Source organism: Mytilus californianus, unplaced genomic scaffold (genome assembly GCF_021869535.1).
Source record: "Mytilus californianus isolate M0D057914Y unplaced genomic scaffold, xbMytCali1.0.p SCAF_1, whole genome shotgun sequence".
NCBI classification, from domain to species: Eukaryota; Metazoa; Mollusca; class Bivalvia; order Mytilida; family Mytilidae; genus Mytilus; species Mytilus californianus.
The window spans coordinates 115,827,473-115,841,005 of record NW_026262581.1 but is presented as its reverse complement, the minus strand read 5'-3'; the positions used below and the strand labels follow the sequence as shown (position 1 = coordinate 115,841,005).

Genomic DNA, 13,533 nt, shown 5'->3' with positions numbered 1-13,533 from the left:
AATCTTGCAGGAAAGAGTTCCAACATTAGTTTTTAGTTGAATTACATGAACAAGGAATTTACGGTCATAACGTTTCATTTCAATCATGGATTTTTTGTGCTCCTCAACTTCATATTTGTTATTTCTTATCAATTTTAAGTGTTACCCTTGTCCGTACGTACGTCCCGAAATTGGTTTCCGTTCTCTATCTTTAATTTGGCAAATTGCCTCAACCAAATGTTATGAAACTTATACACAATGCTTATTACCACAAAACACAGATCATGTTTGAATTTGGGAGGTGTCACGTTTACCGTTCTAGAGTTATGTCCCTTTAAAAATGAAAAAAATTGCTGAATTTTCGTTTCCGTTCTCTAACTTAAGTTTGCCTCAACCAAATGTTATGAAACTTCAACACAATGCTTATTACCACAAAATTCAGATCAAGATTGAATTTGGGTGGCGTCACTTTTACTGTTCTTGAGTTATGTCCCATAACGTTATATGCAAGCATGCAAGGGCATCATCTGTGTCCCATGGACACATTCTCCATTTTTTATTCAACAAGCATCACGTAAAGCCCCCGTCACACTAGACCAAGACCATGAAGATACCACTACGATCTATAAAAAAAATTAAGATCGCGGTGAGATCGTGCTATGGTTGGCTTGAATATTCAATATTTCATAGTTTTCACATTCAAACCACGACCATGCCATGATCCTGATAAGATCCTGCTACGATTCCGCTACGATAGTAACACGCTCTAGTTACGATCTTGTCACGCTCTTGCTACGTCTAATATACAACGACTTACACGATCTATGTACGCTTCTAGCAAGACCTTCCCGATCGCATTACGATCTCAATACAAGTCTACTATACGATCGAACCACGACTCCACTATATTTCCATTACGTTGTCACTGTGCTCTAGAATATGGCTTCATCAAATAAGTTCTCAACCCAAAATGCGTGGTCACCCAAGATGAAGTATGGCATATTCAGGTCGTCATTATAGGTGAGGGATCTGACTCTGGAAATCCAATAGTCTTATCTTCCAAACACTCCTTTAATTCTGCCGCGTTGTAAATCTTGGGCGTCCGACATGGAACCATATCCTCCTACATCTATCCATAAAAATGTGTTGTCTGCATCCACCAAGGCAAGGAGCACCGTAGTAATGAAAAAAGGCACTGGCTACGGTTACATGGAAATGTAACAATAATAATAAAATTATTGTTACATTGGAGACTATTTGCCGGAATACAAGGTTGGGTAAGGATCCGATTAATTATGTAACAATAATATTTGAGTCTACGGTTACATTGCGTTATCGTTATTGATTATGCACTTCAATGTAAGCTAGATTTATTAAACTTAAACCTTATAGTTTTGATGCTGAATTGTTTTCGCCAATAAGAACGAAGTTACGATCACATAATATCTGGACTCAGAAAATGAAAGCACTGATTCCACCAGTTTTACCATGTCGGCAAATGTTAACATTACTGAATTGCCTTCACAATATAACATAAACATATCAAGATTAAAAAAAAAAAATTTCATATGAATCATGACAGACATTGAAAGTTTCTTTATACTTCAAAAAGGGATAGTGCAAAATGTAATTGTACAGTATGCAATACAGACGTGGACATTGCTGCATCACTTGTTTGTGATGGCTGCTTAGTGGTTTCACTAAAATGCGTGGGACTAAATCATGCTTCCATAAACAACATACGGGATTTGTAGAATTGACATTGTAAATAAAAAAATTAAAAATTGTATGCAATATTGCAATATTCAAATAAAAGTTTTCAAGTTTTATTTTGCATTAATGTAACAATAACGCAATGTAACCGTAGACTCAATTATTATTGTTACACTCGTAATTAATCGGTTCCTTACCCAACACTGCATTCCGGCAATTAGTCTCCAATGTATCAATAATTATTCTATTATTGTTACATTTCCATGTAACCGTAGCCAGTGCCATAAAAAAAACCTTTATAGTTATGAAACACGGATCCGCTTTTAGACGGGCTTCTAATAGCAACATACTTTCCATCGAGTGCACCACAAGCGTGTGGCACGTTCTATCTTCTCTGAAATTCTTCGGCAATAGCTTGCTTTTCATTTGGTTCTGTTGGACAGGATATGACTTCATCTTTATGACCTACGCTGTCTAGTATGTCTTCACCTACTTCTTATAACTAAGAGTGTAGCCTGATCAGCCAAATAGATATAGTGCAGCTGAATTAAAGATTGCAGAAGTAGGTTTTGCTCATGTGTGTCCATGGTTGAACTACAGGTAGAAGTTATTGCATCCGTTAGGCATTAGGGGCCAACAAGGGGCCCAAATAAGCATTTTTCTAGTTTCCAGACAATAACTTGTGGAACGGTGTATGGATCTCTCTGAAATTATACAAGTTTCCATACCACAAAGGGATGGTTAGGATTGGCTTTGGTTTTTTTTTGGCTCAAACCGTTTAGGAATTAGGGGCAAAAAAGTGAGAAAAAACAAGGGTGTCCTGGTTAATGGACAATTACTTCAGTACAAATTACAGTGTAAGGGAGGTAATTCAATGTTGTGTTTGAATTACCTCCCTTACACTGCTTTTAAATTATGTGTAAAGGAATGTTGTATTGTCTTGAGGTGATTAGCTTTCAATTTATTTCTAGAAGTTACTATTTTAATAATTTTAAAAATGCTGATTAAGGTAAATTAATTTTAGCCATGATTATGTATGTCATTTTCTATTTCAAGACTTTTATGATGTATTTAAATGGATTATTATGGTTGCAAATTCCATTGGAAATTTGAATTGAGATTATGACCATATCTTGAGGGAAAGATTTTTTTTTTGGAAAAGGGGGGGGGGAGTTAAAAAAAATTGGGCCGGGGGGGGATGGGGACAATTTTTTCTCCTCAAGATTTAAGAAATCAAACAGAAAAAGGGGGGGGGGGGGGTAAACAAACATTTTTTGGGGGGGAGGTCAATGCGCAACAGCTTAGTGTATTGCACAAAAGCAAAAAAATTGAATATCAATTCAAATCATATAACCAATTCTAAGTTCTTTGACTTCAGTTATTCTGTGTCAGAAACCTATTATGTGTCAAATATTCAATTACAATCCAAATTCAGACCTGTATCAAGCGCGAATATTGTGTCCATTTTTGCCCCAACTGTTCAGGGTTGGACCTCTGCGGTCGTTTCCAGCTGCGCTGGGCGAAGCAATTTTTTTTATAACAGAATGAGGTTGTGCAATTATCGTGTCTAGGACGTAGTAGTATCATAAGGACGGCAAGCGCGTAGTAGCAGCGTACTATTGTTTTCCTCGTCGTAGTATAGTCTTATCAATATCGTATTAGAAGCGTAATAAAGACGTAGTGAAATCGGGATAGTCGCAGTGAAATCGTAGTAAGGTCGCAGCGAAATCTTTTCCATTGGCTACCCGATTGCACCACGATTTCCAATACGATGCTTCTACACCATCCCGACCTTCCTACGCTTCTACTTCGACTAGTGTTGGCCACGACTGCACTACGAATGTTTTGAGCATGTTCAAAGTTGGTCGTGGACCTCCACGATCATGAAGACATTTATACATGTCCTTCCACGACCACCACGATCTTACTACGACTTCCAAAATGTTTCATTAGGTCGTGGTGGGATTATGGTTCTAGTGTGAGGGGGTATTACGTGTAGCATACTTACTATATTATAAGTCTGTAGTTGGATCGTGGTCCTAGTGTGATGGGGGTATTGCGTTTAGCATACTTACTATATTATGAGTCTTTTAAAGTTCGATGATTTATCACAACCACTGTGTCGATGCTACTGCTGGTGGGCGTTTCTTCGGACACATTTACCTATTAACTAAGTAGTCCGCGCTCCGTTGCTGATTTCTACCAATAGGTTTTCAGGGGTCTTCAATTTCTAATTTTATTTGGCCTTCAAATTATTTTCTTTACGAGCACCACTGACGAGTCTTAAGTTGACGAACAGTGCTTTTAGAATACTAAAATACAAGCCAAGTATCTTTGATGAGTATTTACGACCACTGGGTTGATGCCACTGCTGGTGGACATATCGATCAATTGCTTTTTAATAAACTATTCATAAAACGCTAAAACTATATTAAAGACTAAGGTTTTGTAGATGTCGATAGCCAGATTTGGCACTTTGAGAGTTTCAGGGGTTTTCAGTGCTCTTCAACTTCGTTAGGTTTGTTACTGTTTTGTTTCCAGTTAGTCGTGTGTTGAAGAAAAACGCAGCTTGCATACCAAAATATAAGTCTCAGTTTGATTATGTTTAAATATCCCAAATGTCACCTCACACAAAAGTCATAGGCAATTTCAAAAGCACGTATTTTAGATACGGCCTGTCAGTGTCAGTGTTATTAGAAGAAGAAAGAAAAAAGATATATAATTTCATATGTAAACAACACATTATAATAAGATAAATCATTAATAGCACATTACATTACTATGTTGAATGAATGAATGAATGAATGAATACTATATTTGCAAGAAGCATGTACATGCTATGGCAAACGAAAATATATACAATACATGACAAACAAAAGACAGCAGAGAACAGTAGTAACAGAGTATACAATAATTCTATAATATATGTGATCTTATTTTCCAAGCTGCTTTTAAACAATTGCATAGTTTTACTGTCAGAGATTTACAACGAGTTTGTAATAAAATATATAACTTGTGCCGATTTGGCCATGCATAGTAAAAATTAGGTACAAATTCTATTCGCACAGATCTATATGCTGGACATGATAAAACAAAATGATATTCGTCCTCTAAAACATTCATATTGCAACATATACAAATTCTATTTTCTCTTTGTGTATTTTGATAACGACCAACTTCAACATTTAATTTAAGTGTGCCGCTACGCAATTTAGTTAACATAGATACATTAAAATGAAAATCTAAGTATTTTTCAATACCAAATACTGGTTTATATCGTCTATAAATACATAGTTTGTTACATTCTTCTAAAACTGTAGTCCAGCTTTGTAAAAAAAGATCTTTAATACGTGTTTTAACATAATCAAATGATAATTTACCAGAATCTGGTGAAATCCATACATCGTTAAATCTAAGGTTACATAACAAATTTTTGAAGTTCGACGCCCAATTAATTTTACCATTATTTGCATTTTCGTACAAAAGTTTATAAACTTCATATACAATATGAGGTTTATTAGTTACAATATGAATCCAATTTTTCAGGATTTTAGATTTTATCAAAATATGCAATGGCAAATGTCCAAGTTCACCGTATAAAAGAATTGTAGGGACTTTCTTGCCAAGTTTTAAAACAAATCTACAAAATCGATTAAATATTAGCTCTATATCACCAGCACGATGAAAACCCTATACTTCAGCCGCATAACTTAAAACGGATCAAACCATACTATCAAATAGAAATATATGTTGTTCAGTAGTCACATACATTTGTTTCAGTGAATTTATAAGTGAAGACAACGCTCTTGATCCTTGTTGAGATAAATATTTTTGAGTTTGCAAACATTTTCCATTATAGTGGAGCAACACACCGAGGTATACATAGGAGTTCTCAATTTCCAATTCACTATCGTTGAAATAAAAATGGTTTACCACAGGCCTCCATCCATTTCGAAAAACAACATCTTTTGTCTTCTCCGTGTTTACCGCTATGTTCCATTTATTACAATACAATAGTAACTTATCAAGTAAATGCTGCAACACATTCGGCGAATGTTGAATGAACTTAACATTTTCCTCACACATTTCCCAAGTACTCCTGTAGAGAATGACTTCATATCTATATTCTATAAAATTATACAGCAATCTGCCATTCTTATTACATCAGACAGCAGAACAAGCCTCAAACATACTAACCGCTGTAAACAAATTCAAACCAATAAAGATTCATAACGTTTCATTTTATATATTGGAACCTACTACCAACATCAGCAGTCCTTTGTACATCAATTGACGGCTTTTTATATCTGTTCTTTAACAAATATTATAAACACTGCATAACATGAACATTGTTTTACCAAGAAATATACATAGGATAATAATCCACAAAAAATTTCAAAAAATCAATGTAATATATTTTATTTTTCTGTTCACCAAATATAACGTAATTAGTGCGGAAATATGATAATAGATCTCATACCCCAAACACATTGTAATAAAATGCTCCGCTGGGGCACAGCTTGATACGACCGCAGAGGTCGAACCCTGAACAGTTGGGGCAAGTATGGACACACCATTCAAGCTTGATACAGCACTGAATTTGGATTATAATTAAATATTTGACACAGCATAGGTTTCTGACACAGAATGAAAGTGGTCTAAGAACTTAAAAAATTTTAATTTACCTATTCAAACCATATCATTATTATTTGCTTTTATATATAAATCAGAAATAACCAATTTAAAATGGAAAATTTTAAAGAAAAAAAAAAGGAAAAAATAATCCCCCCCCAAATTTTTTGAACCCACTTATGATTCATCACCCCCAAACTCAATCCCAGCTTTCCCTTTGTGGTATGGTACCTTGCAGTACAATTTCAGAGAGATCCATACACTTGAACACAAGTTATTGTCTGGAAACTAGAAAAATGCTTGTTTTTTGGCCCCTTTTTGGCCCGAAATTCCTAAACGTTTAGGGCAATTACCCCCAAACTCAAACCCAGCTTTCCCTTTGTGATATGGAACCTTGCAGTACAATTTCATAAAGATCGATACACTTACACACACGTTATTGTCCTGAAACTAGAAAAATGCTTGTTTTTTTGCCCTTTTATGGCCCCTAATTACTAAAATTTTGAGGGAATTACCCCCAAAATCAATTCCAGCTTTCCCTTTGTGATATGGAACCTTGTAGTACAATTTCATAAAGATCGATACACTTACACACAAATTATTGTCATGAAACTAGAAAATGCTTGTTTTTTGCCCCTTTTTGGCCCCTAATTCCTAAAATTTGGAGCCAATTACCCCCAAAATCAATCCCAGCATTCCCTTTGTGATATGGAACCTTGTGATACAATGTCAGAGAGATCCATACACTTACACAAAAGTTATTGTTATGAAACTAGAAAAATGCTTGTTTTTTGCCCCTTTTTGGCCCCTAATTCCTAAAATTTGGAGGCAATTACCCCCAAAATCAATCCCAGCATTCCCTTTGTAATATGGAACCTTGTGGTACAATATCAGAGAGATCCATACACTTACACACAAGTTATGTCTGGAAGTTACAAAAATGCTTATTTTTGGCCCCTAATTCCTTAACTGTTGGTACCATAACCCCCAAAATCAATCCCCTCCTTTTGTGGTATTGAACCTTATGGTAAAATTTCATTGAGATCCGTTCACTTTAACTAAAGTTAGAGTGCGAAAACTAATGTGTCTTCGGACGACGCCGGACGACGACGACGACGACGACGACGCCAACGTCATACCAATATACGACCACAAAAATTTTTTTGCGGTCGTATTAAAAATGGTATCACACCAAAAAAACTCCAGAAACTCTCCCATAATTTTGGGAGGGAACTGGGAGAAATTGTGGATAATCCCTCCATTAAATCCCTTAGTTGCAGATTGTAGATATCTGGTCTGCAACTCGACAGTGATGACTTGTAACGTGTCAGCTTTTTTTCGGTTCTGTCAGACACCTACTGCAAGCTGTGAACTTCTATTGGTGATATGAATAGAAACTTATTTTAACAAACGTTATCAAGTATACTGAACACCAAGATTTTTGAAAACCAAAAATATAAATGTGTTTAGAGCTTAAAGGCAACAGGGCAAAAAAAAAAAAGAATCTTGGGTCTGTTTATTATACATTTAGTACTTGAAAAAAGTTGTCTTAGCATACCCTTGTTTGATGGACCTCAATAGTTATGTGGCAAGATGCAATTATAGGTTTATTTTTTTGTAGGTGTTTACATTTGGTGCCATTGTATACAGAGATGAAGCATATGATAGTTTGATACAAGCAGGAATAGATCAGGCACTTCCCTGGGCTACAGGAGTTTCATTGAGCCAGAATATATCACCTACATCATCACTTAGAAGGAGAAGTTCTGCAAAAATAAACAATTTTACTTGGGCAGCTGATTATACAGATGCTGATTGAACTGTCACGGATATGTGGATTATGAATACTTCGTATTGGCAAACATGCTTAAATCTACTGCTTCCCAATTATTCCTGCTGTTCACTGTTGTCATGATAAAGGATTTTACTTTATATAATATATGTTAACATTTGTATTACAATCGGGCTCTGCATATCACATGAAGTGAAAATGACGAGCATGAAATATTTGCCACGGGACATTAAGCAACATCATCAATTAATCATATAAAAATGTCTTTTTATCATAGAGTAAACATAGTTGCTTTCTCTGGAGTTAATTCCTAAATCATATACCGGTATATACGATTTTATTCGACTTGAATTTCTATGCTTAAAATATTCCAGTTTTGTGTAAGTATTGTGTAGACAAAATGCACGTCTGACGTACCTGGTATATTTGATGAGTATTTGTATGTCTGTCATAGGTGTATTTTGGTATACCATTGTCGGTCTGTGCATTCAAACATCTATTCGTCCGACCATGTCTTGTGATTTCGCCGGTATTATTTACTTAATTCTTTTCAAACTGTTACACAATGTTAAGTTCCATGAAAAGTATCTAACGATTTTCAGTTGAGTTGTTCCAGACATACTTGACTTAAATTGTAAACATAGACAATGTTTCATGTCTGGTGATAACTCAATATAAAAATATGGAGATCATTGGTATGATTGCAAAATTTGCTTTCATCTAATCACATCTTAGTCTACAAGCAATGTCCAGTCTAGCTGATTTGTTGACGGAAGTAACCAGTGCTCTTGACACAGTTGGTTTTTTTTTTATTATGTCTTCATCAATATAGTATAGTTTGGTTGCTTCAGTACAAAATTATCTTGTTAATAATGTATACATTGTTGAGATTTAATTGATTTTAATTCGTCATGATTTTTTTTATACACAGTAGGTGTCCAAAGATTTTAATGTTCATCTATATGAATGATTTTTTTCTATTCTTATATTAACTGTATACTTAATTTTACATTTTTATATCGTTTTTTAAAGTAAAAATGCAATAAAAGAATTTAAAGTTTCAAATTGATTTTGTTGTCTCGGACTCTCTTGAACCATGGCCAGCTTCAGACCCAAAATTGTTTTAGTACTCAGTTGTAAATCTCTGCTGTAATTTAGTAGGCTTCTATGTTAAATACATGGTAAGATCTGTTTTACATTTTTTTTGCCGCTAGATAAGTACGACCATAAAGACATTTTTATACGTTATGAAGTCGTATAATGGCCTCGATTTTATAGGTAATAGGTCAAAGGTGTCAACATCCAAATAGTAACATTTTATTTTTAATTCAGCATATGATAAGGCTTTTTTATTGAATTATTTTACTTTTACTCACAAACCCTTATGCAAAGTCAGCCTCCTTGAATAACAGAACTAGTCTGAGGGCAGAGGAGCACAATTGGTTTCGTTATGAATGACGACTTCGGTAACTGTTGAAAAACACGGATGCCACTTGTGGACCGGATCTGCTTACGCTTCCAGAGCACCTGATACCATCACTGGTTTTTGGCGGCGTTCATGTTGCTCAGTTTATTTTCTATGCAGTGTTTTGTGGATTGTTATATGTCACCGGAGGGGGCATTAAGTGTTACCCTTGTCCGTACGTACGTACGTCCCAAAATTGGTTTCCATTCACTAACTTTAGTTTGCCTCAACCAAATGTTATGAAACTTATACACAATGCTTATTACCACATAACACAGATCAAGTTCGAATTTGGGTGACTTTTACGGTTCTAGAGTTATGCCCTTTATAACGTTATATGCAAGAGGGGACATCATCTGTGTCCATGATTCTCCACTTATTTTGTCATTGTTGTGTCGGTTCTTCGACTTATGATTTTATATTGCCGCTTTTTTGTCTTTTGTCTCTTTTGCCTCACTGATAACAACACATATGTTGTCAATAAAAGTATCAAGCAAGGTGTTCGTTTCAGGTAACTTGATGATCAGTGTTGTTTTTACCCGCCTGCGTCCTTGTTTTGAAACTGTTAGTCGCCTGAAACAAATAAGAAAAGGAAACTTAGAATGTCCAATAACCCACATGAACGTGTTATAAAGGACAAAAGAAAGCCATGGCTAAACAAAACAGACGAAGAAAAACAAAAGTCTAAAAATATAATAATCAAGCAACATGAATCCTGTTAACCAAAGTTTACTTTGTGTCTTTTAAACAGACTAATTTACAGCTAACATCAAAGTGTTGGTCTGTTTTAATCATTTCCTTCCATATTAAATTAACAATATTACACGGTCAGTCATCTTGAAAGAAAGGCGGTTATCAAAAAGTTGAGTCATGTTTCTCTTTTATGTTTCTTTCAAAATGTTTGCATTTCAATGTTTCATGTGGTCCTCGTTTAAGTGAAAGTTAAAGTTAAAATCATATATAGGGTTAAGAAGAAACATATTATTTTATTAAATTTTTTCGAATTATGACGAAAAATGACAGTTCATTGAACCTTTCCATTGGAAGAATAAATTGTCTTACTTTATTTATAAATTAAAGTACAATAACTTACTTTTCACATTCCTTTAATTCGTGTATAAAGCATCATATATTCAAATTGTCATATTTTATTTAAAGCTTACATTGTATTCCAAAATCTATTCTAACTTTGAGAAAAACTGTCAGTGCTTGCATCAAGAACACATCATGACAGACGATCTTTTAATCGAACGTTGTCATTGATGATTTAAAGAGGATTCAAAATATGTTAAAAGTTCTGAATGGTCAATGCTATAAAGTGATGTAAGATGTTTTATAAATGTGAAGAAGAATGATATTTTATGTTGTGGAAGTGAATTTGAAAAGTAGATTTACAATGTACTAGTACTTGAAAAGGAAACATCGACATAGCATATCACTTTCAAAATGAAGTTATCAAAAAGTTAATGTCCAGTAAAAATCTGTTGTTAAAATCTTATGCTTCTGAATTGATCATAATCGAAACAATAGATTTCACTGTGACACAAGGAAATCTGATGATACCAGAACAAATAAATAATAAAAAAGTTATGCAGGTTTCCACCTACCCACCTTATATTCTTTTTCCAGTGGCAGTCAAGATTTTGCGCCTTCTAAACTTGCAGATCGATTTAAAGAAACATTTGGTTGCAATAGGTCACATACTTACAAACGCCTGAAATAGTTATTGTAAGGTCTTACTGGCCGACGGGGAAGTCCAAGTAGTTGTATTTCTAAATCTCATGGACAATGTACAAGTACGCCATAATTAGTGCGTACTAATTGTTTCTGAAAATCAGACAAGTAATTTTAATGTCAATGTACGTTATTTCCCTATGTTTTCAAGTCTGCAATATGCGAGTTCGAAGCCTTGAAGCCTTGGAAAAAATGTAGCGACAGTGTAAAACAATATGAAAATATTCCATATCTTAAAAGAGTTTTTTATTTTCTGACAAAATTAGATTTGATATTTCATAAATATGCACGTGAGCAAATTGATAAAAGTTGATAAATTCACTATATCAGTGCCCAAGAGAATCTAACATTCAGACTCATTTGATTTATTTCTCATTCGGTAAAGACAACAAATCATTGTATAATTATTTGTGTAATTACGAATGTCACTTTCGGATAATGAACAAAACAATTCTGCTTTATGCTCTTATTTGAAAGTAATTCTTGCATTGGGCATTTGTCATTCGAATTAATGTTTATCAGATATTGATCTTTGTCAGCAATTCAAGGAAGACTTTCAGTCAAGAATTAACCGACTTATCCCTGTTATACGGCATTGTAGGTTTACTATAGAGAAACATTAATTTATTGATTGCTGCTCGCTTACGTTTAGTGGCAAATATCTCGTGCATATGGAATCTTCTGTAAAAAGGGCCAAACTGGATGAAGAGTTGGAAACCTGGACTGACACTTGTAAATGGGAATATGCTGGATAAGGACAGTCATTTCTCCTTGCAAAAGGCCTTATTTCTTATGCAGCAAAAATACTACAATCTGATTGGTTAATTACCCCGGTGTAAATAACACACCACCCTTGTTCACCCCGGGATAAATAAAATTTTGCCAAAAAATTTCAAAAAATAAAATTTTGCCAAAATAAAGAAAAAAATAATAAAATGTCAACAAAAAAAATAAATAAATAAAAATAAAAAATAAATAAATTTGAGGACAAAAAATTAAAAAAAATATTTAAATTTTTTTCCCGAAAGTTCAAAAGAACACAAAAATTTCTGAATTTTCCCAAAAATAAAGAAAAAAAGTATTTGACAAATTATGGGCAGCAACATCGACGTTGAAAAAATTTTACATTGGAAATTTTTCATTACCATTTTTCAATTTTACATCCTGGTTTAAAAATGAGTAAAGGAATTGTTCATAAGAAATAAATTCGTTATCTTGGTGAAATCAGGGGTGTACGGAATTTTACACCGGTGTTGAAAATTCATACACCCATTCGGCTGCGCCTCAGGGTGTATGAATTTTCCACAACGGTGTAAAATTCTGTACACCCCTGATTACACCAAGATAACTAACATTCTACCGACCTCTCAAACAGCTGTTACAAAGGTTCTTTATCGTGCAGATAGCACAGCACCTTCCCTGCACGAGGCATCGGATTCAGTAAGTCCATATTTCGACCCGACGTGACTGAATATTTATTTATTCCGCGCAGCCAAACGGACGGACGTCCTACTTTATTTAACGTTTTGCAGACGGACGACAGAAGTATATAGGGATAACCATATTTCTATATACACAAGAAAAAAATTAAACATATTTCCTTATTTTCTAAACATGATTTGTAAGGTTTTGTTTTACAATATAGAAATAAACTCATCATAGATACCAGGATTGAAATTTTGTATTTGCGCCAGACGCGCGTTTCGTCTACAAAAGACTCATCAGTGACGCTCGAATTAAAAAAAAGTTAAAAAGGCCAAATAAAGTACGAAGTTGAAGAGCATTTAGGACCAAAAATTCCTAAAAGTTTTGCCAAATACAGCTAAGGTAATCTAAACTTGAGGTAGAAAAGAAATGAGGAGTCTGATACTGTATGATTGCCGATGATATAATTAGCCATAAAGAGATGAACAATTACCTGTCAAAGTTTGGCCTTCGATGAGCAAAACCCATACCGAATAGTGAGCAATTAAAAAGAGAAAATCATCACACTGATTTGTACTACAAAAATGACCGAAGAAACAAATATGATAAACAGCAATCAATGGCAATCACTGGATTACATGTCCCTTGCTTGGGACAGGCACACAAAGAATATGGCAGGGTTTAACATTTTTGTTAACGCTGAATCTTCGCCAAACCTGAAACAGTGGTAAAACAACACAACGTCAAGACTGTAAATCAGTTAAGGTAATGTGATGGATGGGCATATGAACTT

At 34.5% G+C, this 13,533-nt stretch overlaps 1 protein-coding gene across 1 annotated transcript in view; it reads left to right on the top strand.

Annotated features, from left to right (window-relative positions):
• The window catches only part of LOC127731648 (GRAM domain-containing protein 4-like), a 57,884-nt gene extending 48,703 nt beyond the window's left edge, over nt 1-9,181 (top strand). The window contains exon 18 of the mRNA XM_052240404.1: nt 7,946-9,181. Within this exon, the coding sequence (XP_052096364.1) occupies nt 7,946-8,143 (198 nt within the window). The 3' untranslated portion in view covers nt 8,144-9,181. The remainder of the gene's footprint in view (nt 1-7,945) is intronic.
• Nucleotides 9,182-13,533: the final 4,352 nt, after the last annotated feature.